The sequence below is a fragment of the Lemur catta genome, chromosome 1 (genome assembly GCF_020740605.2).
Source record: "Lemur catta isolate mLemCat1 chromosome 1, mLemCat1.pri, whole genome shotgun sequence".
In the NCBI taxonomy this organism is placed as follows: domain Eukaryota; kingdom Metazoa; phylum Chordata; class Mammalia; order Primates; family Lemuridae; genus Lemur; species Lemur catta.
Genome location: NC_059128.1, coordinates 205,098,263 through 205,111,432, shown reverse-complemented (window position 1 = coordinate 205,111,432; position 13,170 = coordinate 205,098,263). Strand labels below are relative to the sequence as shown.

Genomic DNA, 13,170 nt, shown 5'->3' with positions numbered 1-13,170 from the left:
GCAGAGATGCAAAAATGGTTTTTAGAAAGTCCTTGAAAACAGTTCCTATCTCAGACATGTAAGCATGAGCCTCTTTCCTTTGGGCCTCCCATGGTATCATTTTGTCTGGTATGTCACAAATTATGCTTATCATTTATCTGTATTTTCATTCTTATAACTGGCTAAGAGCCAATTCTTAGAGATGAGAATCCTTAAAAGGTAAAAATACGATTGACCTTCACAACCCTTCATTTTATACCAGAAGCTAAGATGAACAAATTCTTTTACATGCCAACAGTATTAACATTCAACACAGTAAGAAACTGTTGTCGGGAAAAAGTTAGAAATGTAACTTGCTGAAACATCAGACACAAAGCCGATTTCTGGAAATTAACTTCAGGAATAATAAAGGATTACCTGCCAAAAAATGCCACCTTCATGTGTCTCCGAGATAACACCTCACCAATGACAGAAAGCTTGCTTTTATATCCCTGTATTTCTACCAGATCATCCTCAGTGGCTATTCGATCAAGTTCTGGATTCTTGTATGTTGCTGCAAAATTGAAATGGCATTAGAAAAGTGATATAAATGAATACTAAGTTAATTATACAATGGAATACCTAAGATTTTATATATTTTGGCTTTGTTCTATATTAACATGCCATTTGAAAAATAAAAATGCCCATAATTTCTGAATGTTTGGTAAAAAGTACATGCCCTATTGCAATGGGTTATAAGAATCCTGCCCAAAAGAACTTCAATAAAATTAAAAATTGCCAAGGGCCCTGTCAAAAGGGGTGCTTATCATTCATATAAGTTTCAAAAATACAAACTTACCTACCCGAGACAAGAATGCACTTCTAAAGAGAGAAACTAGAACCTAATGCCCAATTATTATTGTTCTACCCTGACTGGACCTTCAGATCTTGAGCTGAGAAGGGGGATCCACATATTAAGAAAACAGTGAAGTTTGAATAGGAACCCCTCAGAAATTAAGACATGGTTCAAGGGGGCCGGGCATAGTGGCTCATACCTGCAATCCCAGCACTTTGGGAGGCTGAGGTGGGAGGATGACTTGAGCCCAGGAATTTGAGACCAACCTGGGCAACATAGTGAGACCCCCACCTCTTAAAAAAAAACAAGAGAAAGATATGGTTTAAGGTCTCCAATACAGGAAAGACCTTGCTACCTTATCACTTTTTGTCTCCTTCCCACCGCATTGGGGCGAACCAGCTCATTTAACTTGAAAAGGCAGAAGAAAAAGAATTACAGATTGTATCCCACTCCAGTCAGGTTTAGAGTCAATGGCCCACCCTGGCTCTAATGTCTCTTCCATGGATGGAGGTAGCTAGAAAAGCCTGGGTTTGAAAAGCAGAGAAACCTTTCAGCTTCGTTTCTATTTCAGGACTAGGAGATAACTTGACATTTACATTCCTGTCACCTCTTTGAAGGTTAAGATTCCTAAGATTTACTTGGCTATTTGAAAGATCCTAATTAGAGAAAACCACTGCCACTTAGAACTTACCCAAGTGCACATCTAATTAAACTTAAGCTTTTTATCTCATCATACTTTTCTAGTACGTTAATAAAAATATGTGCAATTTGGTGAATAATAGACAAGCCTGGCTTAAGTATCATTGAATTTATTTGTTTTTTCATTTTATTTTTGCTCTTGTTTTTCCTTATTTGCTTTGTCTCTTTTTTGCAACATTTTTACTGAGGTTCTAGAACCAGTAAAATCGAATTTGGAGTCTAAAGCTGCCATTTCTCTAGCTCCTGGCATAATGCACAATCTGTAACAGGCTCAAAACACCAAAGATACTACATTTAACTTCATTTTCACTTCCTATCAAAAATATTTTGAGAAAAATATTTTTCAGAAGTCACTGTTGAGGAGTTCAAGACCAGCCTGAGCAAGAGTGAGATTCCATCTCTACTAAAAATAGAAAAAATTAGCCGGGAACTGTAGCATGGGCCTGTTGTCCCACCTATTCAGGAGGCTGAGGCAGGCGGATTGTCTGAGCCCAGGAGTTTGAGGTTGCTGTCAGCTAGGCTGAGACCATGGCACTCTAGCCCAGGCGACAGAGCGAGACTCTGTCACCCCAAAGTCACTGCACCAGCTTAAATTCTTCCCAAACTGGAAACAAATGGATTCCATACCAGTAGTTTATTCATTTTCTCATTCAACAACAAAACCTGAATTGTGTTTGGTGCTAGAGACACAATAATAATGTAGGGTCTCTGCCCTAAAAGAGCTCAAAATCTGGTGAGGGAAAGTTAGGACAAACATGAAAAAAAAAAAAAAGTTTGATTCTACCAACCTACCAAAAGTTTCCCCACTGTCACTGGAGAAGTTTACAGAATCCCTCCCTTTCGTCGTATGGTTGAGGAACACATAATCTTAAGAACCAGAAGAATTTTCAACAGTTATCTCCAAAGATGTATTCCCTTATAGGACATTTCTCACCAATTGTTTGAACAGTTACAAAAAGAAAACTCCTTTTGCCCCTTTTCCACTACAACCCAGCCTCACTTGAGATGATAAGGTAGGTCTGAAATTGGGTATAATGGCTAAATGTGAACTGCCTGAATTTTCATCTGGGCACCTACTAGCTATGTCATCTTGGACCAGCTGCTTAACTTTTCTGTGCCTTGGTTTCTTCATCTTTAAAATGAGCATGATTAAAACCTGCCCACTGGTGACATGAGAGTTATTAATACAGAAAGTGTTTAGTTATTTCTTAGCTGTTATTAATGCCATTTAATCTTCATCTTTGGGGGGCAGAAATAGGTTTTATTCCTTCTGTTATTCCTCATATGGCACAATGCCTTAAATATGTGTTCAATCACTAAAGTTGAAAAAATAAGGCACTTTTACATATTTTCAACAATAATCATTTTAAGAACTTAAGAGGAACTAACCTTCAACAAAATGTGATCCTTCAGTAACGAACTCCAGTAACTGGTCAAAGATTGTAGTAATTGTCTTTTTAGCCAGCACAAAGTGCTTCAGTGGAGAAGCAGTTTCTGCCATTATTCCACTACAGGGAGAAAATAAAGTTTGAAAAGCACAAATTAAACTGGATGATACAATTGTACAAATTCATGACACTTTCCAGTGCCATTCACTGACACCCCAATGGAATAAATAAAACAATTTTGGCAGTTTATGTCAAAATATTTTTAGGTAATTGCTTTTTGGGGAAAAGTGCTTTAGTCAGATAATTAGATACTACTTTTGAGTGACGTTTCACTAAAATAAGTGAAATCTATTAGCCAAAATCTTGGTTGCAATTTCTACTTTATTTCCCCTTGGTGAAGATGAAACTAATTGTGGCTAAGTTGTGACCGCACGTGACTCTTAAGTACATCAGGGAACTGGGCTAATGAAACGAAGCCAAGTCACAAACAATAACTAAGTTATTAAGTTTCTCAACCTGGAGCTCTAGGTGGGTGGAGGCGGCTACAGAGTTAGGAAATAAAATTTCAAGGCCACAATACAGTACTGACGTTTAGAAACAGGTAGCTTTCATCCCAACAAATAAAGAGGCAGGGCTTAAAGGGAGCATTAATGCTTCCAGCAAAAGTACCCAAAACTTCAAGGAATATGAGTTTAAGAAAAAAATTTTGTTCCCTGGCGGCTTCTCATGAAAAAGACACCGAAGACAATCACAACCCCAGTCTAATCCTGGCATGTAGGTGGAACGGACCACGGTGGCCATAAAGAAGGCGGATCCTTCCAGAGGGTCAAGAAGTGACTGCGCGGAGGAGCGGCGTGGGGAAAGCAGGGTGAGGGCAATGACCGGCGCAGCTGGTGCGAACACCTACCTTGAGGAAAGGCCTTCCACGCCTTCCACTCGGCCGCCGGAGCCCCGCCCGCACGGCTCGGGGCCCGAGCTCACCACCGTCCCGCGTGCGCCGGCCCCGGGCCGGACCTACCCACCCCCGAACTTGGCCTCGTGGGCTCCGCGGGTTTGGCCCGGCGGCCGGCCCCGCCCGCCACTCCGTTCACTCACTGCTTCCCCGCAGGGCGGCGGCGGCCCTCGTCACAGAGCGCTCCGCGCACGACTACCCGCCCCTGCCCGTGGCCGCTCGAAGGTCACCCCGAACGAGCTGGCGGTAAGGCAGCGGACACTCACACTGTCTGCGCTCCGACTTGTCAACCAACAACCGCGGCTTGGCTACCGCTCCCAGGCTGCCTCATCCTCCCGAGAGAGGTTAGCAGCGGAGAGGAGGCGGGAGGCGTGGCACGGAGGCGGCCACTTCCGGTGTCCTGTCCCCCCTGTTTGGCTCCGTGGCCGGAAGCGCATCTGTGCCAGGCGCCATTTCCCTTAAGGGCAAAAGGCAAGGCTTGTTGTGGGCAGGGACTGCTGCCAGAAGAGCGGTTTTCCGTTCCACCCTCCAACTTCTCCCCCTCCCTTGTCCTTTCAAAGTTTCCAAAGCTCTGCCCAGCTCAGGCGTTAGCTAGCTTCCAGTGGCTGCCTTAGCGAGGGACAACTAGAACTGTGGTGAGGTAGAGTTGGGGCTGTGAACTAGAGGTGATGAAAAAAAGGCCAATGTGGCTGGGGTGTAGGGAGAGAAAAAGAGAATGGAGGAAATAAATTTAGAGAGGTAGGTGTTAGGTCCCAGCGGAGAGAGACATACACAAAGCCTCCTGTGTAGCAAAATGCTGTTTATTTTGAGCATCTGGGTGCAGATGGGTGGAGGCCTAAAAAGGCGTCCAGAAGAGAAAAGCGGAGAGCCTTGGGATTTATAGAGGGTTTTTCTGGGAGGAGTAAGATACTTTGCAAACAACCCGGAGGGAAAAGGAAAGTAAGTTCCCCTCTTGCATTCCATTCTTTTGTCTCCCTAGGGAACAACTCAGAGGGATAAGCTTAGTCCTTATCAGGCGAGAAAAGGAAAGTAAGTTCTTTTGCATTTCAATCCTATCTGTCCCTAGGAGTCTAGCAAAGGCTATGTGCCTACTACACCCCTAAGAAGGGGAGAGGGGTGGGTTCTATAGGAGATTTGGATGGAAGTTTGGGGAGGGTGCATTCTTTAAACCTAACACTAGGCAGGTTAGAATCATATAGGCCAAGATCAAAAGTTTGAATTTTAAGTGCAATGGCAAGCTTTTGGAAAGTTTTAAGCCCAGAGAATAATATGATCTGATCTACATTTTTTTTTTTTTTTTTGAGACAAGAGTCTCACTCTGTTGCCTGGGCTAGAGTGCCATGGCGTCAGCCTAGCTCACAGCAACCTCAAACTCCTGGGCTTAAGCGATCCTTCTGCCTCAGCCTCCTGAGTAGCTGGGACTACAGGCATGCACCACCATGCCTGGCTAATTTTTTCTATATATTTTTAGTTGTCCATATAATTTCTTTCTATTTTTAGTAGAGACGGGGTCTCGCTCTTGCTCAGGCTGGTCTCGAACTCCTGACCTCTGAGTGATCCTTCCGCCTTGGCCTCCCAGAGTGCTAGGATTACAGGCGTGAGCCACCACGGCCGGCACACACTACCTGATATTAAAACATATTGCAAAGACCTAACATTTAAAGCATACTGTTACTATTAACGTATTATATGTGATACTGTTGGAGGAACAAACAATGGAATGTAATTGAGTACAGACACAAACCAATATGCCAATTATGACCATGGGGAGTTGATACATGATAAATTGGTATCATAACTCCCTGGGGGAAAATGGATTATTTAACTAATAGCACTGGGGAAATTGGTTTACTTGAATTGAACAAATATAAAACTTGAATCACACTTACACACAAATTCAGATTGGTATAAGACCTAAACATGAAAAGTAAAACTAGAAAATTAAATAATTTTGTAGCATTGGGGTTGGAGGGAATTTTGTAAACAGAAAGCACAACTTATAAATGGAAAATGTGATGGATCTATCTACATTAAATTTAAGATTTCTGATGAACAAAAGACATCAGAAACAGATGACATGCTGGTAATCTATTTTTTACAGTGTATATAGCCAACAAAGATCAATGTTTAAAATGTATAAAGAACGTCTGAAAATTCATCAGAAAACCCAATAGAAAAGTGGGTAAAGGATATGGAGAAGCGGTTCACAAAATAAAAAACCAAAATGACTAATAAGCATATAAAGATAGTCTCAACCTTGCTAGTAATCAGATTATGTAAATGTAGACAGTAATGTACTTCCTTTTACTCAGATTTACAGAAAATTATTTTTCTTTCCATTGTCAATACTCAATAGATTTGCATAAAATCAAAAAGTTGTATAATATTAATTTTACAAAACATCATTTTGCTGATGGGAGTGTAAATTTTAGCCATTCTGGATACTTTGGAAGTATTTAGTCACAAGTATATAAAAAAACTCCTCAAGAATATTTATGGTAGCATTATATTATACACAAATCAAATAATAAAAGTCACTCAATTTGATATTTAACTGAATTGGAGTTCAGAAAGGTGACAGTTTGCTGCATTATATGGTAAATTTCTTTGAGGTCAAGAATGACTGTTTATTTATATTTGTATCCCTGAGCACTTGGTTTGATAGTAGCTACTCTAATAGCTGGGTTTTTTTTTTTTTTTTTTGAGAGAGTCTCGCTTTGTTTGCTGCCCGGGCTAGAGTGAGTGCCGTGGCGTCAGCCTAGCTCACAGCAACCTCAAACTCCTGGGCTTAAGCGATCCTACTGCCTCAGCCTCCCGAGTAGCTGGGATTACAGGCATGCGCCACCATGCCCGGCTAATTTTTTTCTATATATATTTTAGTTGGCCAGATCATTTCTTTCTATTTTTAGTAGAGACGGGGGTCTCACTCTTGCTCAGGCTGGTCTTGAACTCTTGACCTTGAGCGATCCACCGCCTCGGCCTCCCAGAGTGCTAGGATTACAGGCGTGAGCCACCGCGCTCAGCCTAGCTGTTTGTTTAATTGAAGAGTAGTGAAATGGAAGTTTTTAAGAAGTTGCAGAGTCCATGGGTAATTTTTTAAAAATTTAGTAACAGTACATTCATTGTTCATGGTAATAGTCACACAACTTGTAGTTAGCAAACAGGGATTATAAATCAGTTATATGGGTGGGTGCAGTGGCTGACTCCTAGCACTCTGGGAGGCCAAGGCAGGAAGATCATGGAGCTTAGGAATTCAAGACCAGCCTGAGCAAGAAGCGATAGCCTGTCTCTACTGAAAATAGAAAAAATTAGCCAGGCATGGTGGTGCGCACCTATAGTCCCAGCTACTAGGGAGGCTGCAGCAGGAGGATCACTTGAGGCCATGAGTTCAAGACCAGGCTTGGCAACACAGCAATACCCCATCTCTACAAAAAAATAAAAAAATTAGCCAGGCATGGTGGGATGTGCCATTAATCCTACCTATGAGGGAAGCTGAGGCAGGAGGATTGCCTGAACCTAGGATTTTGAGGTTACAAAGAGCTATGATGGTGTCACTGCGCTTGGCTGGGTGACAGAACAAGACCCCGTCTCTAAAAAATAAAAACTATGTACCCTAAACAATTATTTTTATATGATGTCACTTGATGAGTCTTGATTATATCTCTGAGATCTCTCCCAGACCTAGCATTTTGTCATTCTAGGTTAATTTCTTCTACTTTAACATTTTAGTTGCTCAGTAATATTGAATCAATGCCATAAGGAACTTAACCATAACCTTGTGACCATAAAGAAGGAATTTATTAAGATCTGTGTCATAATGTTCTGCTTAAAATCCAAAATAGACACATTCAAAATTTACAAATACAGCACAGCCAGACAGGTACATATATTTACATGGTATACAAGCAAGCAGTGTGGTATATGACATGAAGGAAATAACTTATTTTAAGTGTAGAGAGAAAGAAGAATCAAAGAAAACAAATCTATCCTGTCTTAGTCAGTTTGGGCTGCTATAACAAATGCCATAGACTGGGTAGCTTATAAAGTACAGAAATTTATTTCTCCAAGTTCTGAAGGCTGGAAATTGAGATCAGGGTGTCAGCATGGTCAGGTTCTGGTGAGGGCCTTCTTCCAGATTGCAGACTGCTGGCTATCCATTGTATCCTCACATGGAAAAAGTGAGAGCTCTCTCTCGGGGGTCCCTTTCATAGGGCACTAATCCTATTCATGAAGGCCCCACCCTCATGACCTAATCAGCTACCAAAGGCCCCACCTCCTAATGTCATCACATTGGGGGTTTGGATTTCCATATATGAATTTGGCAGGAGAACACAAGCATTTAATTCATTGCAACTCACCTTGTTAGTTGGGAAAACTTTAATCTTTTGAGACTTTCTGAAAACCCAATTAAGGTGAAGAATTATAAAGATGATGGAAATCAGCCATAGAATATAGTTTGAAGAATATGTTTCAGAAAAAGATGAATAATGCTGTTCTGAAGAGGTAACCCAAGAATAAAATGAACAGGGTAAGCAGGAAGAGTGGGAATTCCATATTCTCAAATTTTAGCCAGCCAAAATTCAGAACAGCATGGTGAATGGCCTTAAAAAGAAAAAAAAAATTACCCATCAGAAATTACATTTCATGATTCCGATTTCTTTTATTTTTCTTTTAATTTTTTTGTAGAGACAGGGTCTGGCTATGTTGCCCACGCTGGTCTTGAACTCCTGGCCTCAAACAATTCTCCCGCCTCAGCCTCCCAAAGTGCTGGGATTGCAGGTGTGCTGCCATGCCTAGCCTGATTCCAATGTCTGATCTTGGCTTTACTCTTAAGAGTAAAGGCAAAAGTATCAATGATTTCAACTGCAATATTTTCAATAGTGGACCTTATCTGGACAAGATAATAACAAGTAGAAAACTGCATTTTCATTAAAGAAAACATACTATTCATTATTATATTTTTCAGAACATAATTCATTCCGTTCAATATTTCTAGCTAGGGAAAAAAAAGGATCATTCAGGTCAGATTCATTTACCTATTTAAAAACAAACAACAAACTTTTAAAAACTCTCTTAATAATCACCCCTCTTATAGTGTAGGAATAAGATTAGTAGATAATACAATATTCTTATTTTGCAATGTGAGAAAATTGTTTATTTTTAGAATGAAGAAATTCCTTTTCATAAACTCATTAATATTTTGGGTTCAGGTGGTTACCAGTTTAACACCAAAATTACTAAGGAGGATGAGCTTAATAAAGAAGTTGTGGTGATTGGTGCTTTAATATGCAAAATCTTTATCCAGAAAATTATTTTTCAAATGACTAGTATGAAGTGGATTCTGAACAACTCTGATAGACTCTTAAAATCTTATTTTAAAACTTGTAAATTGAACATGTAACTTCGTATAAACACATACATTTCATGTGAAAATTTGTAGCTTTATGAATTTTTATACACACACACACACACATATTTTGAGACGTTTTACTCTACTGCTAGAGTGCGGTAGCATCATCATAGCTTACTGTAACCTCAAACTCATGGGCTTAAGGGATCCTCCTGCCTCAGCCTCCTGAGTAAGTAGCTGGGACTACAGGCATGTGCCACTACACCCAGCTAACTTGTGGATTGATATTTTACACCACAAATGTACACATCCCTTAGATTTGCATGTTGTTTTAAAACATTAATTTATGGAAAGCCAAATTAATATAAGGAATATACATAAACCCATAAATTCAGTGCCATGAATAAAAATTCTTTTGTGATACTCTATCTTTAGTCATCAGTACTGAGGTTAGAAGTTACTGGCCAAGGAATTTATATCCCAAAATTTCATTTTTAATTTATAGGTGTGCTGCCATATAAATTGTAGAGTAAACCTAACCAAATTTGCTTCTCCATTGGGTTTAACAGTTGGTCTTAACTATTTATTTTCACTTAAATTCTTAATATTAATTTTTTGAGAAGCCAATCTACTTTTCAGGATTGTGGCCATTTGATTTTTATAAGCTTTTCCTAATTTACATAGCATTTTATATAATAGCAGTCCATTAAAAAATTAATCACAATAGTTTGGGAAATATATTAAGCTGCTTGCCACAGATAGTAAGACAAAACAAGCAAAGTAAAGGTTAATGGAAAAGTGATACGAATTAAGTAATTCAGTGCTTTGTAAATTAGAATAAAAAATTAGAAATAGTGTTAGTCTATTTTTTTAAGCCTATATATATTACACCTGCAACAATTCAGCAGTCACCTAACAATAGTTTATAGACCCTGTAAAACTTAGAACTCAGTTAATGTGTGATGATGCATATTCAAAGAAATCTAAGAAAGGTGATTTAAAGTGGTAAAACTAACAAATTTATAAGCAGGAAGAAAAGCAGCTTTTAAGTAGTAAACAACCATTTTCAAATTCTGGAGTACCAGGGAAAGGTTTTGGAATTTCAAAAGTAATAACTCATTGCAAGGTGAAGATAAAAAAAAAAGCAAGAAAAGTAATGATAACCTGTCACTACTGCTCACTGCTGCCAAGAATCCTACTGAAATGTTAATATCACCAGCAGTTAGTCTCAGACTTGAATTGTGGTTCAAGCCACAAAAGAGGATAGTAGAAATGTCTGTTCCTGAAGTGAAAATAAATCCAGAAGTAGTTAGAAAATTTTTTAAGGTAGGTTTGTTTTTCCAAAGTTCATTAAGCTAAAAGTACAGACCAACTAACAGCAATTTATGTTCAATCACAGACTTATTTGAAAACTGAGTCAAAGTAAAAAATTTTTATTGGACAAACTGTCATTTGGTTACAGGCTCAAGCTGCAGATTCATCAAAAGGTACAAAATTGTGGGGTTTTTTTTCTCTTTTTTCTTCTTTTTTTTAACACTGTTCTTGAGGAAAATTATATGGTTTTCAAACTTGGATTTACCTCTCTTGAGTAGTTTCATTTCAAGCTCTTTGATTTGATTACTAACACCTGATCAAATGTAAAGCCATAAAATAGAATTTTTTTTTAAACCAAGGCATTACTTAAGGTATCTTTCCCGAAAATCAAATTCCTAGAGCTGGATATTTAACAAAAAGTATAAAAACAGAATTATCAAGAAGGTAGGTGAATGGCTAGGTAAAGTAGTCATGAAAAACACCCCAAGCACAAAGGTTAGGTTTATGTAATATGGTGTAATGGAAATATCACTAGACTGTAAGGCAGATAAGCTGGATTCCACACCTGTATGCTAGAACTGGCCTTATAATGACCTAAGTTGCTATTTGCACACAAAACTTAGAAAACTAGAGGGTTTAGATCAGATGGTTTCTAAGGTTCTCTTACAATTTAAACCATTACAATTTTAAGTCTTCTGAGAAATATTTGTATCATATAGCCCCACCAGGAATGTTACAATCAGATGGAATGTGAGTTTCTAGGAACACAGGTATACGCGTCCCTGCAGTACCCAACCCCTGGGGCCTGTTAGGAACCAGTGCACAGGAGAGCCGCACAGCAGGTGAGCAGGGGACTAGCCGGCAAAGCTTCATCTGATTTCCAGCCACTCCCCATCGCTTGAATCACAGCCTGAGCTCACGTTCCCCCATTCCCCTCTCCCTGTCCATGGAAAAATTGTCTTCCATGAAACTGGTCCCTGGTGCCAAAAAGGTTGGGGACCACTGGCAAATAGTAGAAATAAAAATGATAGGTTTTGAGGATATTTGCAGCCACCATTTTCAAAAGACTAAATTCCCAGGGTTCTTGAAGTGGGAAAACCATTGGTCATAAACTAGTCTTTTCAATTATATCAATACACCTGGACAATAATAGCATCGGAGCAGGGCACGGTGGCTCACGCCTGTAATCCTAGCACTCTGGGAGGCCGAGGCGGGTGGATCATTTGAGCTCAGGAGTTCGAGACCAGCCTGAGCAAGAGCAAGACCCCGTCTCTACTAAAAATAGAAAGACATTAGCTGGACAACTAAAATATATACAAAAAATTACCCGGGCATGGTGGCACATGCCTGTAGTCCCAGCTACTCGGGAGGCTGAGGCAGAAGGATCACTTGAACCCAGAAGTTTGAGGTTGCTGCAAGCCAGGCTGACGCCACGGCACTCTAGCCCGGGGAACAGAGTGAGACTCTGCCTCAAAAAAAAAAAAAAAAAAAAAAAAAAAAAAAATAGCATGGGTAGCAAAGCTTGTTATATTTGAGGGCAACAATACACATAATTCTATTTTCTTGATAGTGCTGTTTCACATGTTGCTGTTGAATTGTGTCCCCCCCAAATTCGTATGTTCAAGTCAGTACCTCAGAATGTGACCTTATTTGGAGATAGGGTCTTTTTGGGTTAAAATGAGGTCGTGAGGATGGGCCTTAATCCAGTATGACTGGTGTCCTTATAAAAAGAGGAAATTTGGAGACAGATTTGCATACAGGGAGAACACCAAGTGAACATGAAGAGAGCCCTTTACAATCCAAGGAGAGGCCTAGAACAGATCCTTCCCTCACAGCCCTCAAAAGGAACCAACTCCACCAATAACTCAATTTCTAACTTCTGGCCTCCAGAACTGAGACACAATAAATTTCTGCTAGACAGGTGACCCAGTTTGTAGTAATTTGTTATGGAAGCCACAGGAAACTAATATAGATGCTAAGACCAATTTGTCATTATCAGAAATAATTTGAATGTTTCCCTGCCAGCAACCCCTAATCTCCCAGATCTTCCTAACCTCTATATTAACACTTCAGTGAGTTTTCTCAGTCAATAAGCAATCTGACATCAGAAATTTGAACATGACATTATGGTTCTATAACTGAAAATGAAATGCATTCCACCCCACCCCCATCTTAAATTATTCAACATATATATAGGGGCTTAGAAAAATTTTTTTTAAGAAACAGACTAAGAAAACCAAATCTTTTCCTCCTTATAATATTGGCCTCCTAGTGTTACTCACACAATCACACAGCATTTGTGTTTCTTTTTAACTTGTAGACAAAGACAGACAACTCCAAAAAATAAATCCTCTTTTGCAACCCAGAACTCACTGTTCAGTATGAGTTTTGAGATATATATAAGGATTATGCCAAAAAAAAAAAAAATTCAGAGATTCCACTGATTACCTAGAGGATAATTACTGATGGGAAATGCAAAAGGAGGGTTTGGTTTCTTATTGATGGGATTATCAGTGGACTTAATTATATATTATGTTGCATTTTAGTCCTCGTAGTGCAATAATTTAATGACTTCATACAGGAAAAACTAAGCTTGTCTTGAGTTTAACAATGAAAAAGTTAATGGCACCTATGGTTAAGGAAGGAAAACTGC

General features: G+C 39.4%; 1 protein-coding gene and 1 pseudogene across 2 annotated transcripts in view; one reads left to right on the top strand and one right to left on the bottom strand.

The window, feature by feature from the left end:
- The window catches only part of MFN1 (mitofusin 1), a 36,845-nt gene extending 32,622 nt beyond the window's left edge, over positions 1-4,223 (bottom strand). Inside the window, exons 1-3 of one of the 2 annotated variants that reach the window (XM_045539719.1) lie at positions 4,120-4,223; positions 2,903-3,021; positions 397-532 (exon numbers count right to left, since the gene is read on the bottom strand). In XM_045539719.1, coding sequence (XP_045395675.1) covers positions 397-532; positions 2,903-3,014 — 248 coding nt within the window. In that variant the 5' untranslated portion in view covers positions 3,015-3,021; positions 4,120-4,223. Of the gene's footprint in view, positions 1-396; positions 533-2,902; positions 3,022-3,808; positions 3,964-4,119 lie in introns of those variants that run through there. The other variant, XM_045539720.1, reaches the window with a different exon arrangement.
- Positions 4,224-12,809: 8,586 nt separating this feature from the next.
- On the top strand, positions 12,810-12,928 carry LOC123630892 (annotated as a pseudogene).
- Positions 12,929-13,170: the final 242 nt, after the last annotated feature.